The sequence below is a fragment of the Myotis brandtii genome, unplaced genomic scaffold, assembly GCF_000412655.1.
Source record: "Myotis brandtii unplaced genomic scaffold, ASM41265v1 scaffold565, whole genome shotgun sequence".
Taxonomy (NCBI): domain Eukaryota; kingdom Metazoa; phylum Chordata; class Mammalia; order Chiroptera; family Vespertilionidae; genus Myotis; species Myotis brandtii.
This window is the reverse complement of record NW_005370105.1, coordinates 593514-618877: the sequence shown is the minus strand read 5'-3', so window position 1 is coordinate 618877 and position 25364 is coordinate 593514. Positions and strand designations below refer to the sequence as shown.

Sequence of the window (25364 nt, the reverse complement as noted above, 5' to 3'; positions counted from 1 at the left end):
AGCAGATACGAATATTCTAAGTGGTTCAGTTTAAGTGCATTTAATCAAGTCATCTTGGATCAGATTAGACAAAAGTAACAATTTACTCAAGCAACTTTGAATGCTTTAGGCAAGAACTCTTTCTTAGCATAATAGTTTATTTTCTTTCGACTTAATGTAATTTATATTTAAACATAGAGTTCTTCCTTTGAACCCTTATTACAAAGATAAAGCCCACAGGAAACATGCACTCAAGGAATTTTCTTTCTTGTGAACATTTTTAAACTCTGCATTTGGGTGTATAAAGTTTAAGATCTTTATATGTATTATAAAATAGCAGATATTTTATATTTTTGGATAGTTTAAGGATAGTCGTTTGGGTATAGTAGAAGTTTTTAAACTTTTGATCTGTTGAACTGTTTGACAGATGTGTGTGTGTGTGTGTGAAATTATCAGTAATCAGTGATCTTGATTTTTCATTCTTTTCCAAGATTTTATTAATGTGTCAAATCACTACTAACTGGTAAAATATCAGACTTCCTTATGAAAACCTGAAATTATATTCAAAATAATTTTTGTGCCTTAATTCTTTTTCAGAAACATACAGCGTTTGCTACTTTCCCTAATGAAAAAGCAGCTGTAAAGGTGGGACTTTTTCTTTACTATCAAAGTTAACAATTATCCAGTCTTGGTTCAAAAATAACACATAAACTATAGTTTTAAAAAGCAAAAGGGTTTGCATTTCAAGATTTGGCTCCACAGGCTACCTTTGACTGTCAGTTGGCAGATCTCACCCAGAGGTTAGGTATTGGGATCTAAGAACAGTAGATTAACTATGTGCTGGATTTAATCAGATTTTAATTTTGCTAAGTGATAGGAAGCCAGTAAGAAAGGCTGGGCAGCGTGACATTAGAAATGGGTAAGAAATAGCCAAAGAAGTGGTAACAGCATTAACGAAGGACATGTGTGGATGCAGATGGTCTCTAACAAACCACTGTTGGTGCAGTTATCCAATTTCTTATTCTTCTCTTCCAACTGAAGGCACTGACAAGACTCCACCAGCTGAAACTTCTAGGTCACACTTTAGTTGTTGAATTTGCAAAAGAGCAAGATGAAGTCCATTCCCCATGTCCCCCTTCAGGCACAGACAAAAAGAAAAGGTGCGTAGACAGCTGGGTTTTCCTCACATTGATACGTTTCTCTGATTGAATGTAGTACATTAAAGCAATGTATTTTTGTTTCTAGTCATGCATTAGGAGTTGATTTAATATTAGGAATTAACGTGAAGTGGGAAGAGAGTACCGTTAACAACATTCACCTTTAAGTGGAGGGAAGGTAATTAGCATAAAGTCTGTTGTATTACAGACCGTGGGTGTCATGCATAGGTATGGCTTTTGCAATCGAAGACTAGTATTTGCTTTCTAGTTATAGCTCTTTGTAAGTTATATAATCTTTACAAATAAGCTTTACACCAGTGGTTCTCAAAGACTAGTAGTCCTTGGACCAGCTGCTTCCTCTAGGATCTTGACTGGCATACAGGTTTTTGGGCCTTAACCCGGTCTGCTAAGTTAGAAATTGGGGGAGGAGAGCAATGCAGTTATAGAAATTGGAGCATCACTGTTGTACACCATGTAAATTTCAGGGGTTTTCAGTCTTCAGTGAGATTTACCACAACGTCTTCCTAGGGTTTCAGTGAAGATTAAATGAAATGTGGCATGTCATGGACAGTATCTGAACATTTTATTTATTATGGAACAGTTTTCATAATGCCATGTGTGAAAAGATAATTTTCTTTCTGTATGTACTTTTTCACTCTATTTCTAAAGTTAAGATCAACTTTGATTCTGTGTGTCCTAGGTCTGATGAGCCTGTGGAAGATGATAAAGAAAAGAAAGAACTTGGTTGTTTGACTATAGAAAATGGAATTGCACCAAACCATGGGTTAGTGCTTTTTCTTTGTATTTTGTTGTTCTCTGTGTGTGTGTGTGTGTGTTTTGTAAATCAGATAATTTATTCAAAAGGGATATTTGGTCATGTCTATTTTTAGTCTGTCGATTAAACATTTTGAGCTGTAAAAACTGGTCACTGAATTTGGTTCCATTAGAATGTTCAGAGCTACGAGATAAGGTCTGATAAGAAAAGTCTCATTTTCCTGTAATGCAGCCAGAAGGCAGCTTTCTTCCTAAATGGGTTTGTTTGGGTCTATTAGGCCCCAGCAACCCTAGACTCCTGAATTATTGGATCGGTTCTTTTTGTTACCAGATTATCTAAAACCAGTTATTGATATGAAACTCAGTGGAACACAATGAGCATTTTAAATATTTTTTCTAGGCTGACGTTTCCTCTGGATTCCTGCCTCAAGTACATGTACCCCCCGCCGTCCAGCACAATCCTCGCCAACATAGTAAACGCCCTGGCAAGTGTGCCCAAGTTCTATGTCCAGGTGCGTAGAGTAAAACCAGCTTTCCCCACAGGAAATGCATGAGGAGCCTGGCGTTTTATTTTCCATGCCAGTTCTCAGAGTTTTCCACATAGTACTAATGAGACTAATTCCGCCAGGCAGTGATATTACAGTAGCTTGCAGATGTCATAATCAGCGCAGTCTGCTGTAACCATGCCACAGAGTAGGCGGCTTAAAAACAGAAAATGATTTCTCACGTCTGAAAGTTCGAGATCAGGGTGCCAGCGAGGTGGGGTTCTGGTGAGGGCCCTCTTCAGGTGGCAGATGGCCTGGCATATGACCTAATTACTTCCCAAAGCCCCATCCCTTCCCTCCACCTCCTAATACCTGCACATTGGGGGTCAGGATTCAGCATGTGAATTGGGGGGTGGGGTGCGTCACAGACATTCTGTCCATTTCAAACGGTAATGAAATATTACTGCCTCCACGTACAGGCTTTTATAAACTATGGCATAAGCAGCCCATTATGTTTAGTATTAATACTAATAAACACAAGGTAATTTGGGAAATGCAATTTCTGGTAATTCTTGGCTACGTTAGCATACACCTTTAAATAGAGATTCTTTTTTTTTTTTAAATATATTTTATTGATTTTTTTACAGAGAGGAAGGATAGAGAGTTAGAAACATCGATGAGAGAGAAACATCGATCAGCTGCCTCCTGCACACCCCCTACTGGGGATGTGCCCGCAACCAAGGTACATGCCCTTGACCAGAATCAAACCTGGGACCCTTCAGTCCGCAGGCCGACGCTCTATCCACTGAGCCAAACCGGTTAGGGCTAGAGATTCTTTCTTAACGGAAAGGACATAGTTGACTCCTTGGCAAAGGTTTGAAAGTATTGGTAGTAATAGGATACTTTTTGAAGTACAGAATGTAGATAATGTTGATTTTGTTATTTTCTCTGTTTCCTAATTTTACAACAATCAAGGGAGAAATAGCATGTCAGAAGGTTTTGTATTGTAATAATGAGAATAACGTTTGCAGAACTGACAAAAATTTAGGAAGGCTAACCTGAGATATACCAGGACTTGTTCCAGCCTGTCCTGGGGTCATGAAGGTGAGAGGTCTGCCGGCCTCTGCACCACATTCATCAGTAGTGTCATCGCAGAGTTTTTAAGTACATAAAACGTGAGCTGATCACCATTTTACTAAGCAGTTCTAAATGCTTTACCATTTAAGGTGCTTCATCTTATGAATAAAATGAACTTGCCAACACCTTTTGGACCAATCACTGCACGACCTCCCATGGTAAGAAAGCTCTTAGAATTTTCAAGATTCAACAATGCTCCTGCAGGGGTGGGATTATTGAGACTAAATGCTACAGATGCCCTTGGCCTCTCCTGTGCCCTGAAACTAAGGAGCAGGTACAGAGTCACTGTGATGGAGATAAGGATCATGTGGAGAATGCAAAGCTGTTAGCCCTTCGATCCAGAGCAGCCTGCCCCGTAGGATAATTACCTGGAGCCGACTTCCTTATCTCACCCCCTGTGGCATATAGAGCTTTCTTTGCAGAAGAAAGGTTGCTAATACTTTCATTAGAGTTTGCTATGCACATTTATCAGGAATTCAGGTAACAGGCTTTGTATGCTGTGGAATTATTCTGGTTGTTATTTTGCCACAGTCCTTTTTCAATAACCTCAATGAGAAATTATTTTCAGTGCTGACATTTAAGTAGAAAATTTTCCCGCCACCGCAGTGCCTGGCTCAGTGCAAGGATATTAAGATTATGCCAACTGCAGTTAACAAATAAACTCAAGTCTTAGTCACTTGATGCAATATAAGCTACTTCTTGCTCATGTCAAGTTCATTCCAAAAATAGTGCAGCATGATGCTCTGCCCTACTGAGTCATTCAACAGACCTCGGTCCCCACTGCGCGTGTTCCCAGGTTGGTGAGGGCTTTGCCGTGCAGCCTGCCAAGCAAGAAGGAAGAGAATTTCATGTGTGGAAGGTTTTCATGCCAACCCTTCATTGGCCAAAACAGTTTCCTGGTGAACTCTAACTGCCAGGGGAGTTTGGAAATACTTGGTTACTTTAGCATACACCTTTAGGTAGAGATTCTTAAAGGTGTATGCCAGGTGCCCAGGAAGAAGTATGTGTTTGCTCAGCTCGCCATCTGCCACGCAGGGGTCCCTCTGTGTGTGGAGTGTGTCAGAATATCATGAGCTACAGAGAGATGAGAGTCATGCATCGAATGGAGTGGTTTATGTGTTCTGGAAACACCACTGGTTTTGTTATTGTTGTTTAGTATGAAGACTATGTGCCATTACACGCCCCTCTCCCACCTGTGTCTCCTCGGCCCCCGGAGGAACCGCCGTTGCCGGACGAGGACGAGGACTTATCTAGTAAAGAGTCCGAATATGAAAGCAGCGATGAGGAAGACCGACAGAGGTCCGTGACGTCATATCATGCTTGTTTAGATTCGAAGAGACACATTCCATGAGAGGAGGTTCTCTTGCTCTTCTGAATTTTACTGTAATTCTTGGTAACTTGGGGACATTAGAATTTGTTTATCCCCAGCACCAACCCCTCGAGCATATAGTAGTTATACACTATTTTTTTAGTCTCACCCAAGGACATGTTCATTGATTTTAAAAAATTTTTTTTTTAGAGAGAAGAAGGGGCAGGGGGATGGAGGGAGGAAGGGAGGGAGGGAGAGAGAGAGAGAGAGAGAGAGAGAGAGAGAGAGAGAGAAACATTGATGTGAGAGAGAAACATCGATCAGTTAGTTGCCTCCTGTACTCGCCCCAGCCAGGAATCGAACTGGCAACCTTTTGGTGTACAGACATAATTTTTGCCTTTCCCTTCTCCAAGGCAGAATGGCCAAACTAATGGAATTGGCAAATCTTCAGCCCAAAAGACCAAAAGCAACAAGACAGCGCCATGTGAGAAAAAGGCGGAAAATAAAGGACATGCTGACCACACCTGCACCCGTCTCTCACAGGTAGTTCTGTTTTGGATTATGGAACAAGGGCTCTGTAGGTGCTAGTCTGCTTGTGGAACTCACATTTTTTAAAAATTGTTGTGGCAGAGATGTCTGTTTGCCATGGAGTTCTATGTATTTCAATATCTTAATCAGATTAAATTACTCTTAATTGCAATTTTAATTTCATGGAACTTTTCTACTATGTCAAATTCCCTTGAGCTCATAACTTCATAAATTGAGAAAGGCGTTTGTTAAAATGATCTTTTTCCCATTTTTAATTAATAGTCCTCACGTACTGTCCCTGTCGCTTGCTGTGTGACTATGCGATCTGTCTCAACTAGGACCTTAACAGGACTTACAGCAGAACATGTGTCAGGGTTTACCGAAGTAGTTAATGGAAGTTTTACTTTGTGAAATGCCTGTAGTGGTGCGTGCTTTATCAGTGTTAGCTTTTTAAAAGTACAGTAAACACAAAATAGTGTTTTCCCGGGGACATTCTTTATGGTTGCAAAGTAACGCTGTGATTGTGAACTGCAGTGTACACCCGGTGCTGTCCCCGTCGGATGTATTCGATCAACCACAGCCGGTCGGGAATAAAAAGATTGAGTTCCATATATCCACCGACATGCCGGCTGCATTTAAGAAAGAATTAGAAAAGGAAGATGATTTTGAAGAACAAAATCCTGGTAAGCACGTTCTAGTTCTTTTTTTTTTTCTATTCCATATAAAGGAATGCTCTTTATTTTTTTATTGCATTTACTGGGGAGCCATTGGTTAATACAATTATATAGGTTTCAGGGGCACAGTTCTATAATATATCATCTGTATATGGTTCACCATCCCAGGTCAGGTCTCTTTCCATACATGTGTCCCTCCTTTACTCTCTCCTACCTCCCCCCATCTCTGTTTCCCTCTGGTAATCACCATACTGTTGTCTGTCTATGAGTTAATTTCTTTTTGTATTTTTTAAAATTCTTTCACCTTCTTAAAGGAATTTAAAGTAAATGTTCTTTATTTTATTGTCTGTCTATGAGTTAATTTCTTTTTGTATTTTTTTAAATTCTTTCACCTTTTTAAAGGAATTTAAAGTAAATGTTCTTTATTTTGTTTTCTTTATTGATTAAGGTATTCCATATGTGTCCTTATCCCCCCCATTACCCCTCTGACCCTCCCACTCATGCCCTCACCCCCCTGTTGTCTGTGTCCATTGGTTAGGCTCTGATCAATGCTTCTCTGTCTCTGGATCTGTTTTTGTTCATCAGTTTATGTTGTTCATTATATTCCACAAATGAGTGAGATCATGTGATATTTATCTTTCTCTGACTGCATGGGATACTGTCCAGTGTCACCTTTTTTATATAATCAGCACTGGTGCTGCCGACGGGAATGTCACATTGCCTGTTGCGAGTAATGGACTGCAGGGTGCACGGGAGTCTGGCTTGTACTGATGTCTGCACTGGAAATGTGCTAGAAGGGTTCTTACGCTGACTTATTTTTTCGTGGCTCGTGAAGTGTGAGGTGCGGTGGTTCTGTTGGTATAATCGCAGTTGGTTAGGAAACAGCAGTGTGACCATCTTGTGCGTAGATGCCTGCAGGCGCCAGTTCTCTTAGTACAGGTTTCTGTGCCTTATGAAGACCCTGCGTACTCCTGCAAACCCTGAAATACTTACTATTTGAACCTTGACAAGCAGACTTTGCCTGCCTGTTCTAAAGTCCAAGAAAAACACCAGAGGGCTTAGTGCCAAAGACGTCCTGACAATTAAAAGTGGAAAACAGAACGCCTTGAAAGGAGGGATTCTTAATGGCTCCTGTTGACCTTAACCCTTAGATTTACCTGCTGCCCAAGGTGATGCGTCCACTGTAGGATTTGGAAAGCTCTTCCCCAAACCTAACCCGAGCGTCGCCGAGGAGAGTAAGGAAGACTCTGACGAGACGCCGTCCGAGTGCATCTCCAGGCGGGAGCTGGAGAAGGGCCGGGTCTCTCGAGAAGGTAATTCCAGGACAGGGACCAGCCTTGCTCCCTCTGAGGCTTTAACATTGATGTAAAATATCTTAACTTTACTTCCTTGTTTTGTTTTTAAATAAGAAATGGAAACGCTTTCGGTTTTCAGAAGTTATGAACCTGGTGAACCAAACTGTAGGATTTATGTAAAGAATTTAGCTAAACATGTTCAAGAAAAGGTAAGTCAAATTTTGTAAATAAAGTTTATTATTTTACTATTCATTTTTTTTGGCTGGACTTCCTTACTTGCTTTTTTTTTTTTTTCCTTTTTTTTTGGCTGGACTTCCTTCTTTTTTTTTTTTTTTTTTTTCTTATTGAAATTCTAGGACCTTAAATTTATTTTTGGAAGATATGTTGACTTTTCATCAGAAACACAACGGATAATGTAAGTGGCCGTCATATTCTCAGTTTTCTTTTCACCTGGTAGGAAGTAACCCTGGTTCATCCCAGCGCTTGTCCTTTAGTGAGAAGCGGAGTCGGCAGGCTTTGCAGATGGGCAGGTTGTAAACATTCAGTGGTTTCACCTCAGTGCAGGCCACGTGGTCCCGGTTGCAGCAGCTCAGGGCTGCATTCGGAGCATGAAAGCGGCCACAAACAATACATAAAACTATTGGTGGCCGAGTTCTAGTAAAATGTACTTAGAGAAACAGCCTCATCAGAAACGCGGGTCCCAAAGCAGAGGGTCACCTGCATAGGAACCACCTGGGGGAGTCTGGGTTTCCAGAGGGAGGCGGGGCCTGTGGGTTTGCATTCCTAGGAGCTCAGGGATGGTGCCCAGCTGCTGGTGCCCAGTCCCCCTGGAAACCACTGTCGGTGCCTCGCCCGGTGGCCCACAGCGTCAGGCCGTTTCTCACTCTCCCCCTGGCAGTCACTTCTCTGAACTGGACTGAGTCAGGCAAGGCTCCCATGAGAGCATCTCGGAGGGATATGCTTTGTAAATGACATAAAAGCTAATGTTTGCAGTTAGAATTTTATTCTTTGAAATTCCATAATAGTTGGCTCCTAAGTACGTAAGACTGTTGTGTTGGCCATGTAAACTAGAAGCAGAAGAGGTGAGGAGAGAGACTTCTCAACTAGTTAATTTTGTTTTAAACTTCTTGAGCAACCAGCACTTTTCAAGTCTGGTCTGGCCTTGTGTACCTTTTTAGATAGGTATGCACAGGTCTTAACATTCTCCATTATATGCATTAGTCCCCGATGCCTTTTCTTATTAGAGTATCAGAAGGTTTTCTTGCTGGTCCTTTTTCTTGTTGCTGCCTTTAAATCATGATGGTAAGAAACGTAAATAAGTAAATACTTTATGTACATCGATATGTACAAATGTGTGTATACATTCTTTCCTTCTATTTCCAGGATTGCCTGCAATTAGAGTTTCATGGGGAAAATAATTCTATATGGAGAAAGTTGTACACAACAAAATGACAGATTAATAATTGTTCCCCATGGGACTTAGTCATGTGAATTTTAAAATCTCACTGCATTTTTTTATGCTTTATATGATTTTCCTAGTCCTATAGACTCTCTAAATGGCAAGCAGTACTTTAGTTACAAGTTATAATCTGCTTTTTCTAAGGAGTCTCCAATATAGCTTTGTGTCCAAAATGTTAAAAAAAATACACTACTGAAGAGTGGAACTCTACACTAGGAATAACACATCTGCTTCGTATTCCAAGCTCTGGCTTGAGCTCAGTATAACAACAGTGAAGAAACCACAGTCTCCGTGGGCATCCGTGGTTTTGACTCGGTGATTAGTAACATCTCTTCCCGCTCTGAAATCCTGTTCTTTTTCTGGGGTCATGATCAGCCCTTCTGTTCTTGGTCATATAGTTGTTTTTGTCTCGTGAGTAATAGTATTGAATTGGTTGCATGGAATTTTTAAAAAATAGAGATACGACGTAACAACTTAAGAAATGTGCTTCATAATTGCTAGTAAGATAATTTTAAAATCACATAAATACATTTAAGATAGCTAAAAAATATATGCAAGTGCATCCTCAAACTTCTATTGTCTACTCATAGAATCAATTTTAGAACTGACTACAAAATACAGTGTTAGGAAGCCTGAGGAATCGATGTGCTAATGAGGTTGTATAGTTGTTTTCGCACTGAAATAGCAACATTTCCATTCATTTGGTCACCATGGTTCTTCCGACCTCCAGGTTTGACATCCGCCTGATGAAGGAGGGCCGCATGAAAGGACAGGCCTTCATTGGGCTCCCGAACGAGAAAGCAGCAGCAAAGGCCTTGAAGGAAGCTAACGGATATGTTCTTTTTGGAAAACCTATGGTGGTTGTATCCTTCTAACCTGTCTGTTCCAAACACTAGTTTTTAGAAGAGTATAGTTGAAACTAATTTTTATCAACCTTTAGAAGACTTAACAACTGACATCCTAACTGGAGGTACTCAATCACAGACGTACTTAGCTGAGAGAGATGAGTGTTGTTTAGATGATTATTGGAAATGAAGGAACCTCAGCAGCAGCATGAGGTTATTAAAATGTAGCCAAGGCTAAACCTATCTCTTACACAGCCCAACAGTGTGTGTGCATGCTGAGCCTGAGCCTGCAGTCCCCCGAAATTCCTTTAGGGTCATTAAAGAGATACAGTTCATTGTAGTTTTATCTTCTATTTTATCGTACTGTAATTCATATTTGCATTTAAGAATTTTAATAAACAGAATATACCATTGATTAATCACCCCGCTTTTAGTAGTGAATGTAGTTTGCAAGTTATTAGTGAGCGGGATAGATGAAGGTCTAGGTGTGGAAGATACTGACTGGAGAGAAAAGGTACATTTTTCTCCCCCAAATCGTGGACAGCAGGTAGATAAAACATATTTAACAGATGTCTGAGAGTATAAAAATAAATGTAAAAGATAAGTTCAAAAACTGTGCTTCTACCCTGAATTAGAAAGTTCTTGATAATTAGAAAAGGTTGCTTCCATGTTTGTAAAGGAAACCTTAATCTTTAAATATTAGCAATTCGCTCGATCTGCTAGACCAAAACAAGATTCTAAAGAAGGAAAAAGAAAGTGATACAAATTGGTAAAGGTAAGTGTGGGTATGAATAGGTGAAAGGAGAGACTTTCTGAGATTCTGCCACAAACTCTTATGGAGGAGGGTCCTGTGGTTTCCCCGCCCGTCACCCCTGCCTACCACTCGGAGCTGGTAGAGCAGTACCTCCAGTGAAAGCCCTTAGCTCCATGCATCCATCTGTCCATCTCTGTCTCTGTCTAACTGTGCCGTTAATTCTCATTCAACTTCAAAGTGATAACTGCAGAATAAAGCCTATTTGTATATAAAAGTCATACTGGGAAAATGGGTTTTCTAAGGGGAGTGTGTCAGATTGCCAGAGTTTCTGTCCAGGAGGTCTGGGGTGGGGACCTTGGAAACCAGGAAGCCAGCTCTCCTCCCCGTCTTGCCCCCCAGTTTTTCTGTGACGGGGTGTGTGGGCCAAGCCAGGACAAATCAGTCATCCTTGGTGGGCCTGAGCATTTGCATTATAATTACTAACTGAACACTTCAGAGAAATATATACATGTCTTTTGTGGAATGAAATCTTTGTTTTTCAAATATGTAATTCTAATGCACACTCAAGTAATTTTATTATTAAAAATGGTAGAATTACATTTCCAACTTTAAAGTTGTGTTACATTGATGAAAGAAAAATGAATGGAAATACATCCTTTTTTTATTTTATTTAAAATATTTCTGCCTTTGTACACTGGAAGAAGATGAAGTAAATGGGTCAAAATTACTGTTGTTAAGCTGAAAAATTATTTAACTTAGAGAAAATTTTGCTTCATGTTTATTCCTTTTATGGGATACCTTAAATATTTGAATTTTGTCTTAAAACATCTATAGTGGTGTAGTCAGAAGTCCTACAAATGCCTTAGTGGAACAGTTAACAAGAAATATATAGTGTGTGTTTTTAAAAAATCATTTATATGTAAACTTCATGTGGAAATGAGAAGAAATTAAACTGCATCCCGCTGTTCTTCTTTAGAAGCATTCCTGCGTAAATACCGCTGTAATACTGTCATGCAAAGCGTATCCTTTCTCGTATCCTTTTGGGGGCAGTACTTTTGTTTTTTGTTTTTCTTAGAAATGTTTTGTCCCTCCCACCCATTGGTCCAGAATAAGCAATACTTTTTGCAACCTAAAAGAAATATTTCTAAATATCAGTGTTGATTGAACAAATCTTATATGGGTTTGTTTAGATGTGCTGCTAAATTTTCTAGACTTTCCTTTAGGTTACGTAATTTTTTCAGGGAAAGTTAGTGAATCAGGTCAATTTATTTACTTGTAGAATGTATGCATTTACTTTAATACAGAATTTAGCCCTTTTTCTTCATTTATGTAATTTCTAGGCCAAATTCAGTAACGTGTTCTGTTTTATGACATACTAGAGGCCTGGTGCACGGATTCGTGCACCGGTGGGGGGGGGGCCCTCGGCCTGGCCTGCGGGGATCAGGCCAAAACTGGCTCTCCAACATCCCCCGAGGGGTCCCAGATTTCGAGAGGGCGGTTCTTGGATGACTCACCACAGAACCGGGCTCCCTCCTCTCTGGTTCTGGGTCCATCACCAGAGAACCACTGCTGCCAAGTGACTGCAGCTTGGCAGCTCCTGCATTGAGCGTATGCCCCCTGGTGGTCAGTGCGCGTCATAGCTACTGGCCAGTTGGCCGGTCGCTTCGGCCTTTATCTATATAGATTTAGTTAGGTGTTCTGTATAATGTGTTGTAAAATTTGGGCAAAGGTTTTTTCTTTTATTATTTTAAGAATTCAAATATTAAAAAATATTAGCTAGTTAAAAATAGCATAACTAGATTCCTATGTAAATTCCAAATAAGAGTAGCAGATCTCACCTTTGAAGTGTTACTGAAATTTCCTTTGGGACAGACAGCGAGTAGGAATTTCTTTTTCCTCTTAAAGAAGAAGAAAAGTGTATCAGGTGGAGGACAGAATGTTGACTCAGGGTAGCACATTAAATGGAGAGAAACAGTCTGGTGGATATGTCAGAACAGTGGTTTCCAGACTAGTTCATGACCAGGATTACTCAGAACTGGGTCTCAGACTTGATTGCACATTGAAATAACCTGGGAGACTTTCAATGTATTGATTTTAAAAAAAGACACACTAAAAAAATCTACTGATGCCTTGGTTCTTCCCCCAGAGTTTTGACTTATCGATCTGATGTGCAACATAGATTATGGGATTTTTTAGACCTTCCAATGTTTTGACTCTAACATGTAACGAAGGTTGAGAACCCACCTTGGAAGGATTTTTAGACTGAGATTCCTGAACTGGGTCCCAGAACTAATAAGTCAAATCTTTGGGAATCGACGAAGAATCTAATTTGAAAAGATTCCTTCCCTTAGTGTAGTTATAAGGACTGACCAGTTTGGATACGACTTTGTGAGATTAAAATGGTTTGGTACCTAATGTCACCTACCCATCTACCTTTCCAGGTAGGAAAATAAAGGTTGGTTGGTGCCTCTACATTTCCTTCTTGCAAATCCTGCTATTCTTAGTCCTGTGGAAACAATTCAAAAATCTGTTGATAATCACTATCATCCTAAGAGTGCAAAAAATTATAGATATTGAAATTTCTTTTTTTTCCCTATAGGGAGTTAAATGCTAAATTTTTTAATGTTATAAATCACTTTCTTTATAAGTTGTTTTTAGACAAATAAAATGTTATACTGACATGATTCACTAATTTTCTAAATATAAATATTTTAGCTTTTATTTACTTTTAAACTAATGAACTGTTTTATACTCATTACTGCTTTCAATTAATTTTTATGGTATTTTAGGTTCCTTTTGAATTCCATGTCTTTCCCGTGTTTTGCACCTTTGAGAAGAAATTGACCACCTGGGCTATGGAACTGTGCGTAACAGCTTTTAAAGTGTATCTAAAAATTAAGTGTATATGCACTTAAATTAGTTTACTGGACATATATTATGTGTATTTTAATCAGCTTTCTATATAATAAATTATTTTTTCACTAAAATAGTATTCTTAATTTTAATGTCTTACATAGCTAGGAAAGTATGATTTTATTAAGGTGGTTTTACAATATTAAATTAAATTGTATTTTAATATTATAAATAATGCCCCTTTTTAATTCCTACCTGCATACCAGTGCTCTTACTTGCAAATTTTATTTAATAGTGATCTTATTTCTTGTAATTCTTTTAGGAGTTTTGTTTGTCTGGCTTTGAGTTTTTTATTTGTTTGTTTATTTGTATGTGTGTGTGTGTGTGTGTTTCCAGTTTAGGGAATTTGTTTAGTCTTTGATTTTTGTGCCCCTGTAATCTATTAGAATATTATTCAAAAGGTAAAAATATTTCCCATATAAAATTCCCTTACCTTGGTGAAATTAGTTTCAGCTGTAGGTAAGTAGGAAAACTTTCATATACAGGCGTATCTCACGGATATTACAGTTTGGTTCGAGATAAGCACAATAAGCAAGTCACATTTTTTTGATTGCCCAGTGCCTATAAAAGTTTTGTTTATACTGTAGCCTATTAAATATGCGATAGCATTATGTCTAAAAACCACAATGCACATACCTTAATTTACAAATACTTTATTGTTTAAAAAAAAAATGCTACCATAGTCTGAGCCTACAGGGAGTCATTTTTTTTTTTTTTGGAGGGTCTTACATTGATTATTAATAAACAGTAATATTTTGAAAGTAATCTTTTCTACTGAGCAGTAGGCCTCAACAGTAGGCTTAAAATATTTAGTAAGCCATGTTGTAAAGAGATGTGCTGTTCCATTTTTAGAGCCTGGCAGAGTAGATTTAGCATAGTCCTTAAGTGCCCAGGGACTTTCAGAATGGTGAATGTGCACAGGCTTCACCTGAAAGTCACAGCTGCATTAGCCCCTAACGAGAGAGGCAGCCTGTCCTTTGACGCTTTGAAGCCAGGCATTGACCTCTCCTGTCCAGCTCTGAAAGTCCCAGTGGCATCGGCTTCCAATGTCACTGTTCTCTCACTGAAGCTTGTTGTCGCGTGTGGCCACCTCCTTCATGATCTTGGCTGGCTCCCTGGCTGACTTGCTGCAGCTTCTGCATCAGCACCGCTGCTTCACCTGCCCTTTTGTGTTGTGGAGACGGCCTCTTTCCTTAAACCGCATGACCCAGCCTCCACCAGCTTCAGACTTGCTCCTGCAGCTTCCTCACCTTAGAACTGACGGGAGTTGGGGCCTGGCTCTGGATTAGGCTTTGCCTTAATTAGGTTGTGGCTGGTTTATCCTATCCAGACCATTACAGTTTCCTTCCTATCAGCAATAAGGCAGTTCTGCTTTCTTATCATTTGTGTGTTCGCTGGAGTAACACTTCTAATTTCCTTCAAGAACTTTTCCTTTGCTTTCACAACTCAGCTGTCTGGGGCCGGAGGCCTAGCCTGTGGCCGTCTTGGCTTTGGACATGCCTTCCTCACTAAGCTTACTCATCCTTAGCCTTTGACTTGGAGTGAGAGACCTGTGACTCTCCCTTGCACGTGGACACTTAGAGGCTACTGTAGGGTTACTAATTGGTCTCGTTTCAATACTGTGCTTCAGGGAGGAGGGAGGCATGAGGAGAGGGGAAGGCAGGGAACGGCTGGCCGGTGGAGCAGTCAGAACAAACACAGTAATATCTGACATGGAAACTCTGATTGCCATACGGTGGTTTTCCAATATGCCTCTACAAGGGCTCGGAGGAGTGTGAAGCAGTGAGACACCTTGAGTGTTTGTTCCCTTTAAGAGCAACATGAACAGTCAGCGTCATCCTGGGAAGTCAGTCATCAGACAGGAGGCACAGCATTCAGGTTGCTGTTTTAGGTGAATCAGAAAGTATTTACTGTGCAAATAAGACTCCTTCAAAATCAATATCCAGACATATTAAGGGCCCTGGCCGGCTTAGCTCAGTGGCGTCGACCTGCGGACCAAAGGGTCGCAGGTTCGATTCCAGTCAAGGGCACATGCCTGGGTTGCCGCTCGATCCCCAGTGGGGAGCGTTTCGGAGGCAGCCAATCAGTGATTCTCATCATTGATGTTTCTATCTATCTCTCCTTCCATCCTCTCTGAAATTAATAAATAAATAAAAAATTTTTAAAAAAAGAGATATTAAGGCTTTCAGAGGAAGTAAGGGAACAGAATCAATAGCTGATGCGCACCTAACATTCACCAGGCACTGTGCTGAGTGCTGAGATGTAGTAATTATTTGATGTTTACCACCCCATAAGAAAATACGTCCTTCTGTGAGTAATGGAGTTTGTAAGTAAACTCCAACTGTGAGTTAAGAAGACATTTTGTTTGTTCATTTAATTTCCTTAACTCATGCACATACAACAAAAATAGTGAGCTCAGCAGGATCGTTCAGTAGACATGAGAGCAGACCACTGTGTTAGGCACGTAAGAGGGAGAGCTGATGCTTCTTAGGAGGAACAGAGTTCCACCCCAAGAACTTAAGCAGCTGACGTTTGTGGAAGCGAGCTGTATGGAGGCAGAGCAGTCACAAAGAGCAGGGGGGAGTCTCACCAGCATGGAAAAGTGCCAGGAGGAGCGGCCCTGCACCAAACAAGCTGAGCTCTAACGCCGTGGGGAAGTGAGGAGGTCAGACAAGACTTGAGCACATCTAGGACTAACATATCGAAATGGGGACTGCATCTATTAAAAATGCACATCAGGCCCTAACCAGTTTGGCTCAGTGGATAGAGCATCGGCCTGCGGACTCAAGGGTCCCCGGTTTGATTCCTGTCAGGGGCATGTACCTTGGTTGCAGGCACGTCCCCAGTAGGGAGTGTGCAGGAGGCAGCTGATCGATGTTTCTCATCGATGTTTCTAACTCTATCCCTCTCCCTTCCTCTCTGTAAAAAATCAATAAAACATATTTTTAAAAAATGTACATCAGTTAGAAATGAGAAGAAGGGTGTGTGACAACATAAGAAGGTATATTATTTGAAAAACTATGACAGCACCAGTATACCACTTACTGGTAGTTAATATATCAGGGTCCTTGAAAATCCTAGAATACAGAAGAAAATCTGATCCCCAGATTATTTTATTACTTGAAAGTTTACAGAGCTTAGACAAAAATAGATACAGAGAACAGCATTGTGCACTTATGGAGGCACTGACTGCCTCACTGTGGGAGAAAAAGATGAAAGGAGAATGAAGTTGGAGTGGGCAGCGCTGTATGTATTTTTCTTTAAAAAGGATGTTTGAAGAATATTTTGGCAAAATGTTAACATTTCTTAAACCTGGGTCTTGGGACATGGGAGTCTTTCTTTTTAATTACATCTTTCTGTATGACATATATCACAACTAAAACGAAAATAAAGCAAAAGAGTGGCATACCTCTAAACCAGTTTCTCAGCTATTTTTTAAAATTACTCTCCCTCCCAAAGGAGCATTTTAAGACTTTTTAATCAACCTACACGAAATTTTAAAATCACAACACACTGTATGTCTGCTTGTACACCGTGTGCGTATCTGTCCTGTGATCAAAGGAAGATTTTTTCTTCCTCCCTCACTGGAGAGCAAAACAATGGCTAATCATTTGGAAGACAGGTGCTTCTGTACCATTAAACAGTAACATCATACAAAGTGTTCTTTGACCTCAGCCAAATTAAACCAGATATCAAGTAACAGAAAAACTTCAAATTCCTGGATATTAAATAATGCATCGCTAAATAACATATAGAGCAAAGCAGCATTCTTAAGGGAAATTGGAAAATAATTGAATTTGAATGAATGAAAGTACAACAAAAATTTGTGAGGTACAGCTAAAGAAGTGTTTAAAGGGAATTTGCTTATATTAGAAAAGAATAAAAACGACAGATTGACGATGTACGTTCTACTTTAAGGAACTAGAAAGTGAATAAATTAAACCCAAAGCAAGCAGGAAAAGGAAATAAGAGTAATAAGCACAAACCAATACCTTGTAAACAGGAAATATCATTGTACTGTAAACAAAACTAGTTCTAGCCAGATTGCAAAGAAAAATAAGAAAAGCAGCCCCCCCCCCAAAAAAAATTATAAGAATATAATACTGGAATTTGAACAAATTTGTTTTTATAAATTTGACAACTTTAATGATATGGACCGATTTCTTGAAAGTGAAAAACTATCAAAGCTTACTCAAAAAGTAGGTGGCTTGAACAATCCTTTTTCTATTTTAATAAATTTACTTCCTGAAAAGAAAGCTCATGGTCTAGGTATTTTCACTAGTAAATTCTGCTAAACAGCAAAAGAAAACCAACAATTCTATAGAAGCAAACACTTCCAAATTAATTTTCTCAGTCCTGCATTATCTTGATACTAAAACCGGGCAAAGTACAAGAAAACTACAATATCCCTATTTCTCATGAGTATATCAGTGGTCGGCAAACTGCGGCTCGGCAAACCCCGGCTCGCGAACCACATGCGGCTCTTTGGCCCCTTGAGTGTGGCTCTTCCACAAAATACCGGCTCTTCCACAAAATACTGACTTCTGCGCATGGGCCATTAAGTTTCAATCGCACTGTATGTGCGTGCCCACACGTGGTATTTTGTGGAAGAGCCACACTTTGTTGACATGATGAATTACATCTGACTTTCAGAATTTGAACTATTCTGAACTTCCCAGGATAAACTTCACTTGACCATGATGTATAATTCTATATATTGTTTGAACAACTTATTAACACTTGATTGAGGATTTATGCACCTATACCCGTGGTCCCCAGTCAGGGTACATACAAGAATCAACCAATCTGTATATATAAAAGCCTAAGTGACCAAACGACCGTTGACCGGTTGCTATGACGCACACTGACCACCAAGGGACAGACGCTCAACGCACAGGATCGGGCTCTCTCCTGTCTGGATCGAGCCTGCGGGGATTGAGCTGAAACTAGCTATCTGACATCCCCGAAGGGGGGATGGATTTCAAGAGGGTGCAGGCCAGGCAGAGGGACCCTACCTGTGCATGAGTCCATGCACCGGGCCTCTAGTGAATGTATAAATAAGTGGAACAATAAATTGATGTTTCTTTTCTCTCTTTCCCTCCCCTGTCCCATCCTATCTCTAAACTCAACATTTTTTAAAAATGAAAACTTAAATAAGTGGAGAGAAATAATGTGTACATGTTTCAAAAGACTCATGATTATTGCCCAGCCAGTGTGTTAACCTATATATGAACCAGGTTTAATTCCATGCAGAAGGCAGCCAATCAATGATTCTCTCTCATCATTGATGTTTCTATCTCTCCCTTTGTGGGAAACTGTTTATTGCCTTCACTATCTGATAAGTGTAGACAGAGAGTCCCCCGAAGGCTGGGTGCCTTTGAAGCCCTAGCAAAGGTCAGAGTTAGGCGCCACCTCTGTTTGTCCAGACAGTGGTAGCTGAAACTACTCCCCCATTTATTATTATGTAAATCCTTGCTGATGGGCTAGTCTGTCTGTTGCCAGGGGTCGCCTGCCTAAGGGCTATGCTATGGGTGCATCCCAGATCAATAAAAGCTTGGTGAGGCCTAAGCACGGGAGGAAGTCCTTCCCCTTGAGTTGGACTTGCCCGCCTGGTCCCCCAATATTTCAAATTATCTCGTCTTTTCATTTTCATTTGTGTGCGGCTCTGCTTCCAGTTCCTGAACCCTGACCCACGCGGGACGTGGGAAGGAAACACCCAATATATATATGCCTAAGCGACCGTTATGACCAAACGACCAGAACGACTGGTCAACCAGTCACTATGAAGTGCACTGACCACCAGGGGGCAGACACTCAATGCAGGAGCTGCCCCCTGGTGGTCAGTGTGCTCCCACAGGGGCAGCGCTGGCTGCTCAGCCAGAAGCCAAGCTCATGGCTGGCGAGCTCTTCTATTAAAACACCGATATTAAGAAACTCAGTAAAAACACATGGTCAAACTATATGCTGTCTACAAGACTCTTAGATCCACAGACACAAATAGATTTAAAGTGAAAGGATAGAAAAAAATGTTACATGCAATTAGTAAGCAAAGAAAGCAGGGTGGCTATACAGACAAAATAGATTAAATAAAAAAGGTTGCAACAGAAAATAAAGACAATAGGTATTAATAAAAGTTTCAATAGAGCAAACGGATGTAACAATTTTAAACATTTACACAACTTATAACAGACCATCAAAATGTATGAAGCCAAAATGGACAAAATTGAAGGGAGAAATAGATATTTCTACAATAATAGTTGGAAACATCAGTACCCCACTCGGGAAAAGGGATAAAATGAGAAAATAAGGAAGGAAACGGAGGACTTAGCTTAATAAATCAACTAGATCTAACAGACAGGCACAGAACACCCTGCCCAACAACAACAGCATACTTGACGTTCTTGTCAAGTACATGTGGGACGTTTTCCAGGACAGACTATATATCAAGCTACTAATTAGTATTTTTAATGTATTCAAAGAATTTTCAATGGGATTAAGTTAGAATTCAATAACAAGGGAAGCTGGAAAATTCACATTCCCATTGAAATGAATGCATTCTTGAACAACCAATGCATCAGAGAGGAAATCACGTGGGAAATTAGAAAATATTTAACTGAAAACAAAAAATGTACCAAATGACGGGATGAATTGACAGTTATAATTACCTACAAATAATGAAGATCTCAAGTCAATAACCTAATTTGCAACTTAAGGAACTAGAAAATGAAGAAGTAACGAGACACAACCTTAGAAGAAGAAAGGAAATGATAAAGATCAGAGTAGAGATCAATGAAACAGAGAAAGAAGATAATAGAGACAAATCAATCAAACCAAAAGTTGACTGAAAGAAACAACAAAATTAAACCTTTAGCTAGATGGACAAAGAGAAAAAGACTCAAATTACTAAAATCAGAAATGAAAGTGGGGACATTGCTGCATAGTCTACAGAAATGAAAAAGAATTATAAAGAGTACTATGGCCCTGGCCGGTTTGGCTCAGTGGATAGAGCGTCGGCCTGCGGACTGAAGGGTCCCAGGTTCGATTCTGGTCAGGGGCATGTGCCTTGGTTGCAGGCACCTCCCCAGTAGGGGGCGTGCAGGAGGCGGCTGGTTGATGTTTCTCTCTCATCGATGTTTCTGGCTCTCTATCCCCCTCCCTTCCTCTCAGTGAAAAATCAATAAAATATATTTTAAAAAAATAAAAGAGTACTATGAAGTGTTCTACACCAACAAATTAGATACCTAGATGAAATGGACATATTCTTAGAAATGCATACCCTTGACTTCCTACATCCCAAGAGAAAGCAGATGTCACATAGAATGTCTTCTGAATCAAAGAGCGTAAGGGAACTTAATGGTTGTATCAGAAAAGAATAGGTTAGTAACAAAACCTACAAATCCTCCGTGGCTTATAGTAAACACGTGTATGTCTTACGTTCATCGTAGGTCAACACGGGCACTGACCCTTCATCTTAGCCATTTCACAGTTGGCCACAGAACTCCATTTTGACACAAGATTTAACAAAGAGAACAAAGAGGCCTCAAAGTCCAACATATTCCTCCTGCTTGCATTTCACTGCCAGAGCAAGTCACATGGACACTCCGCACGCAGCTCAACAGGACAGGAGTGTACAATTCCCCTGAGGGAAGGAGCACTGAGTATGAACAAGAAAACATTCTGTGGGTGCATATGGATCAAGTCCTAACAGGGGAGTTAATTTTGTTCAGAGTGAAAATTTGAAGAAACAAAAAATAAGAGGCTAATCCTCATTCTGCGATCTTCTAAACATATTCCTGAAAGGTGAAAGTCGGGCAGGCTAAATAGCCACCTCAGGCTGTGAATAAAGAAAAACTGAATTTATTTAAGGAAAAAGGGATGGGGGATGGGACAATTGAAAGGGAAGGGCTCCATAGCACTGAGCCAAAGGGTACTGGGTCCATGATGGCAGCAAAAACATACTTAGGACAAGGAAGGGCTCAGAAGCAACAGAGCGCCGAGGCGGGGCCGCTGTGGCTCACTGGGCAGTCAGAGAAAAGGGGCCTTGGACACGGGCTCAGGGGCTGAGCCCAGATGAGCTGCCGCTGCCCATTGCTCCTCTGGTTGCAAGTCTCATGGGGTCCCTTAGAGGTTAGGGGATGAGTGCCTGTGGGGGAAGGAGAGGGGGAGGGAGTGGCATTGGCCCTTTGTCCTCAAAGTGTCTCTCTCTCTCTCTCTCTCTCTCTCTCTCTCTCTCTCTCTCTCTCTCGGAAATTGTAGGGGAGGTTCAGAGGAGGGTCTAACAGAATATTCATCAGCTTTCCAGGCGTGCTCTTTCAGGGCATGGTCTCCCCTGATTGGTCGGCACCAGGGCAGGGGATATTAGTTAATGTAGCTGTTCCTGGGGCAGCCACTGCATCGCTTGCCTGGTTTTGCTGCTTTTCTGAGCCTGGAGCTGAAATACAACTGAGGACTAGCCGTTGTCTCTAGGGAGGAAAGGTCAGGGTCTAAACCGCATGACCAGTGATATGAAAAGTCAGGGTGTGCTAACCACGTGGGCAGCCACACTCTAGGGCAGCTGTGGCCAACTGGTGGTCCGCGGACCACTGGTGTCCGTGAGGTCCGAAAGGTTAGTGACCGCTGCTCTAGGGGAGGATAGGTTACCCTGGGGCGGTGGTGGTGGTGGTGGAGGGGGGGTCTTGTGTTCCCAGTGTTGCCCCTTGCTAGGCATCCAGGGCTTTGTGCCCTGGTGAGTTTCTGTACCTGGCCCATCGTCCTTGCTCTGCTCATGTCTGTCTAACAGTTACTACTAGCCAAGCAAATTCCCAGATTCCAAAATACCTTCACATACAATACCCTGTGACACCCAGTGACAGGCTGATAGGACTGGGTTGCAAGCTCACTATGGAGTCACACTGTTTGGTCTCAGTAATTAAAACTGGGTACGAGCATAGCTCTCTCTTGCATTTACACACGTGAGAAATCAAAGTGATAATACACAGAAATGGCACCAGCAGCACTGGATGCGTGTTGCTAGCTGTAGTTATTTTTGAATATTTAACATATACCATGATTCCCATTTGCTAAATGAGGATCGACATGTAATGTACAGACTTCATGGTTTTCCTCCAGGCTCATAGCCGATGGCAAAGCTTGCATTCAAAATTAGATTTCTGGTTTAGAGACTTGGTTTACATTCTAGTCACACTTATGTTACTTAACTCATTTAACACAGTGATATTCTAATCTGTCTTTAAGGGTGTTGTTTGTTTGTTTGAGCAATTCCCACCCCCCCCCCCACCCCCAATGGATTAATATAAACCATTCAGAAAAGAAAGGGTTGTTGAGATTGGTAGAGGCTCCAGAGAAAGAGAAAGGAAGGACAAAACGAAAGCAACCTGGCAGAGTGAGGAGAGGCTGCGGGCTGGAGGGGGTTGAGTTTCTGTACCTAGCCCAGGCGCTCAGGAGACTGGCCTGACCCTATGCCTGATGCCAAGTGGGGCTGAGGCTAGACCGGGAACCACGTGGGTTTGGAGAACTCAGCAGGGTCCTCAGAGCCACGACTGGAAGGAGGATTATGGGCAGTTTATATAAAGTCTAAAATGCAGCATTTTTTCCTTAATTGAAGAGAAAAAGAGAACTGTTTGTTTTCTTAATTTTTACCGTTGATAAGAGACTGAACGGAGGATTTGTGGGATTGCTGGCTTACAGAAGTTGATGTGGTAAGTTATTTTACAGTTTTCTTTTTTTAGTATCATGTGATCCCTTCCCCCCTTTTTCTCTTGAAATAAGTGGCTCCTGGCATATGATTCGATAGAGTTCAAAGTGTCACAATCTATTTTAGGTTTGTTGACATCTGAAGTCTCAGTGTCCACCAGCACAAAACGTACAATTTAGATTTGAAATGCGTCCAAACCTTCCCTCAAAAGGGAGCGCTCCCTGCAGAGAACTGTAGGCAAACTTGACTGTCTGCCTTCTCTTCTCTAACCTTCCCATGTGACTTACTATCCTGATCTCAGGTGCATTTTTCTGGCTTTTATTTCTCCCTTCTTTCGGTAGAGGGAGGGCTCCTAGGCGACAGGGTATTGTTTTAAGAAAATTGTACATGAGATTCCATGGAAAACTTAGAGGGATTGTGACTATTTTTAGAAGAGAAACCATTACCTTGACCAAGTGCTGCAGTAGTATTACTACCTAACGTTCTAGAATATTGAAAACTGGGAAAACAGAAAAAATATAAAAACACCCGGAGAGAAATACAAGTGATGAAATAACAGACATAGATGTGACATTGGAGGTATTTCTACTAAAAGTTTTAATACTTTTATTTTATTTTTTAAAATATATTTTGATTTTTTACAGAGAGGAAGGGAGAAGGATAGAGAGTTAGAAACATTGATGAGAGAGAAACATCAATCAGCTGCCTCCTGCACACTCCCCACTGGGGATGTGCCCGCAACCAAGGTACATGCCCTTGACCGGAATTGAACCTGGGACCCTTGAGTCTGCAGGCTGACGCTCTATCCACTGAGCCAAACTGGTTAGGGCAATTTGTAATACTTTTATTAAGTTACTTGCTATAAAGATATTTATAGAGCATCTACCAGTGGTTCTCAACCTTCTGGCCCTTTAATTACAGTTCCTCATGTTGTGACACAACCATAAAATTATTTTCGTTGCTACTTCATATCTGTAATGTTGCTACTGTTATGAATCGTAATGTAAATATCTGATATGCAGGATGGTCTTAGGCGACCCCTGTGAAAGGGTCGTTCGACCGCCAAAGGGTTGAGAACCGCTGATAGACTAATGACTACAAATGACAAGAGTAGATAACTTTCTGTTCTTGGTTAATGTTAATTCATGTACATGTTAAAATATGTATTTGTACCTGTCTGAGACGTGAGACTGCTGGGGACAGGGGTAAAGAAAAAGCATATATACTCACACATTACCTCTCTAGACATGTGTTAAGCACATGATTTGATGGAGAGATGAAATGTTCTGTTTCCTTAATTCATAGACATTCAATTTCCAAACTGTTTCTTAAATCTTAGGTGCAGAAATTTAAGTAACTGAAAAATTGGGGCTAGGGGTAACAATTTTTAAAATATATATATTTTATTTCAGAGAGGAAGGGAGATGGAGAGAAATAGAAACATCAATGATGAGGGAGAATAATTGATTGGCTGCCTCCTGCAAGCCCCACACTGGGGATCAAGCCTGCAACCCAGGCATGTGCCCTGACCTGGAATCCAACCTTGACCTCTTGATTCATAGGTTGATGCTTAACCACTGTGCCACACTGGCCAGGCCTAAGGCAACATTCTGACTATGAATTTAGTTGGCTCTGTTTGTTCTTTTCCTTCTATCTTTGAAGGGCTTTGGAAATAAAATCGAATGATAAATAATACATGATTGGGGACTGCTTTTTATGTATATAAAGTGCCAGATGTTAAAAAAGGCTGATATTCCCTAATAAAGAAAACATTAAGGTCCCCAGAGGTCAGTTGGATTCATTTCCTGGACAATCTTATGCTTTATTGATAATTCCTTTCAGATTATGAGTCAACATTTTGTGCCCCGAGTATTTGCTCATGTGAACATTTACTTTGTAAACCATGCTTCTTGCAGGAATATAAATAGTGGCTGGAAAGAACGCTGACAACTTCAGAGCAAAATGAAGTTCCTGCTGTTGCTCTCAGCCCTTGGGCTCTGCTGGGCTCAGTACGCCCCCAACACCAAGCCTGGGCGCACCTCCATCGTCCACCTGTTTGAGTGGCGCTGGGCTGACATCGCCCTGGAATGTGAGCGGTACTTGGGTCCCAAAGGATTCGGAGGGGTGCAGGTGGGTCTGGCTCACAGTGTACCTCGTGGGGCTGCTGCGCCTTATAGCATATGGTCTCCTCTGTGTTGGTGAAGCCCAGAAATTGTATTTCATATGCCCTCAAAGGAGTTTTGTGAGGAACATATAAAATTCAGTTTTGCCGAAACCGGTTTGGCTCAGTGGATAGAGCGTCGGCCTGCGGACTGAAGGGTCCCGGGTTCGATTCCGGTCAAGGGCATGTACCTGGGTTGC

General features: G+C 40.9%; 2 protein-coding genes and 1 long non-coding RNA gene across 3 annotated transcripts in view; all 3 read left to right on the top strand.

The window, feature by feature from the left end:
• Positions 1-11841, top strand: part of RNPC3 (RNA-binding region (RNP1, RRM) containing 3) — a gene marked incomplete at its 5' end in the record, with an annotated part of 14866 nt that extends 3025 nt beyond the window's left edge. The window contains 13 exons of the mRNA XM_014549650.1: positions 1021-1139; positions 1837-1920; positions 2311-2422; positions 3622-3690; positions 4689-4831; positions 5259-5384; positions 5904-6052; positions 7195-7356; positions 7453-7547; positions 7695-7753; positions 9528-9660; positions 10346-10417; positions 11373-11841. Coding sequence (XP_014405136.1) covers positions 1021-1139; positions 1837-1920; positions 2311-2422; positions 3622-3690; positions 4689-4831; positions 5259-5384; positions 5904-6052; positions 7195-7356; positions 7453-7547; positions 7695-7753; positions 9528-9660; positions 10346-10402 — 1308 coding nt within the window. The remainder of the gene's footprint in view (positions 1-1020; positions 1140-1836; positions 1921-2310; positions 2423-3621; positions 3691-4688; positions 4832-5258; positions 5385-5903; positions 6053-7194; positions 7357-7452; positions 7548-7694; positions 7754-9527; positions 9661-10345; positions 10418-11372) is intronic.
• Positions 11842-11979: 138 nt separating this feature from the next.
• LOC106728210 lies at positions 11980-13383 on the top strand. Its single transcript, XR_001364493.1, has 2 exons — positions 11980-12837; positions 13186-13383. It is a non-coding gene; the product is annotated as an uncharacterized LOC106728210 (long non-coding RNA).
• A 9249-nt stretch (positions 13384-22632) lies between these two features.
• The window catches only part of LOC102247119 (pancreatic alpha-amylase), a 10273-nt gene continuing 7541 nt past the window's right edge, over positions 22633-25364 (top strand). Inside the window, exons 1-2 of the mRNA XM_014549649.1 lie at positions 22633-23007; positions 24920-25203. Coding sequence (XP_014405135.1) covers positions 24966-25203 — 238 coding nt within the window. The 5' untranslated portion in view covers positions 22633-23007; positions 24920-24965. The remainder of the gene's footprint in view (positions 23008-24919; positions 25204-25364) is intronic.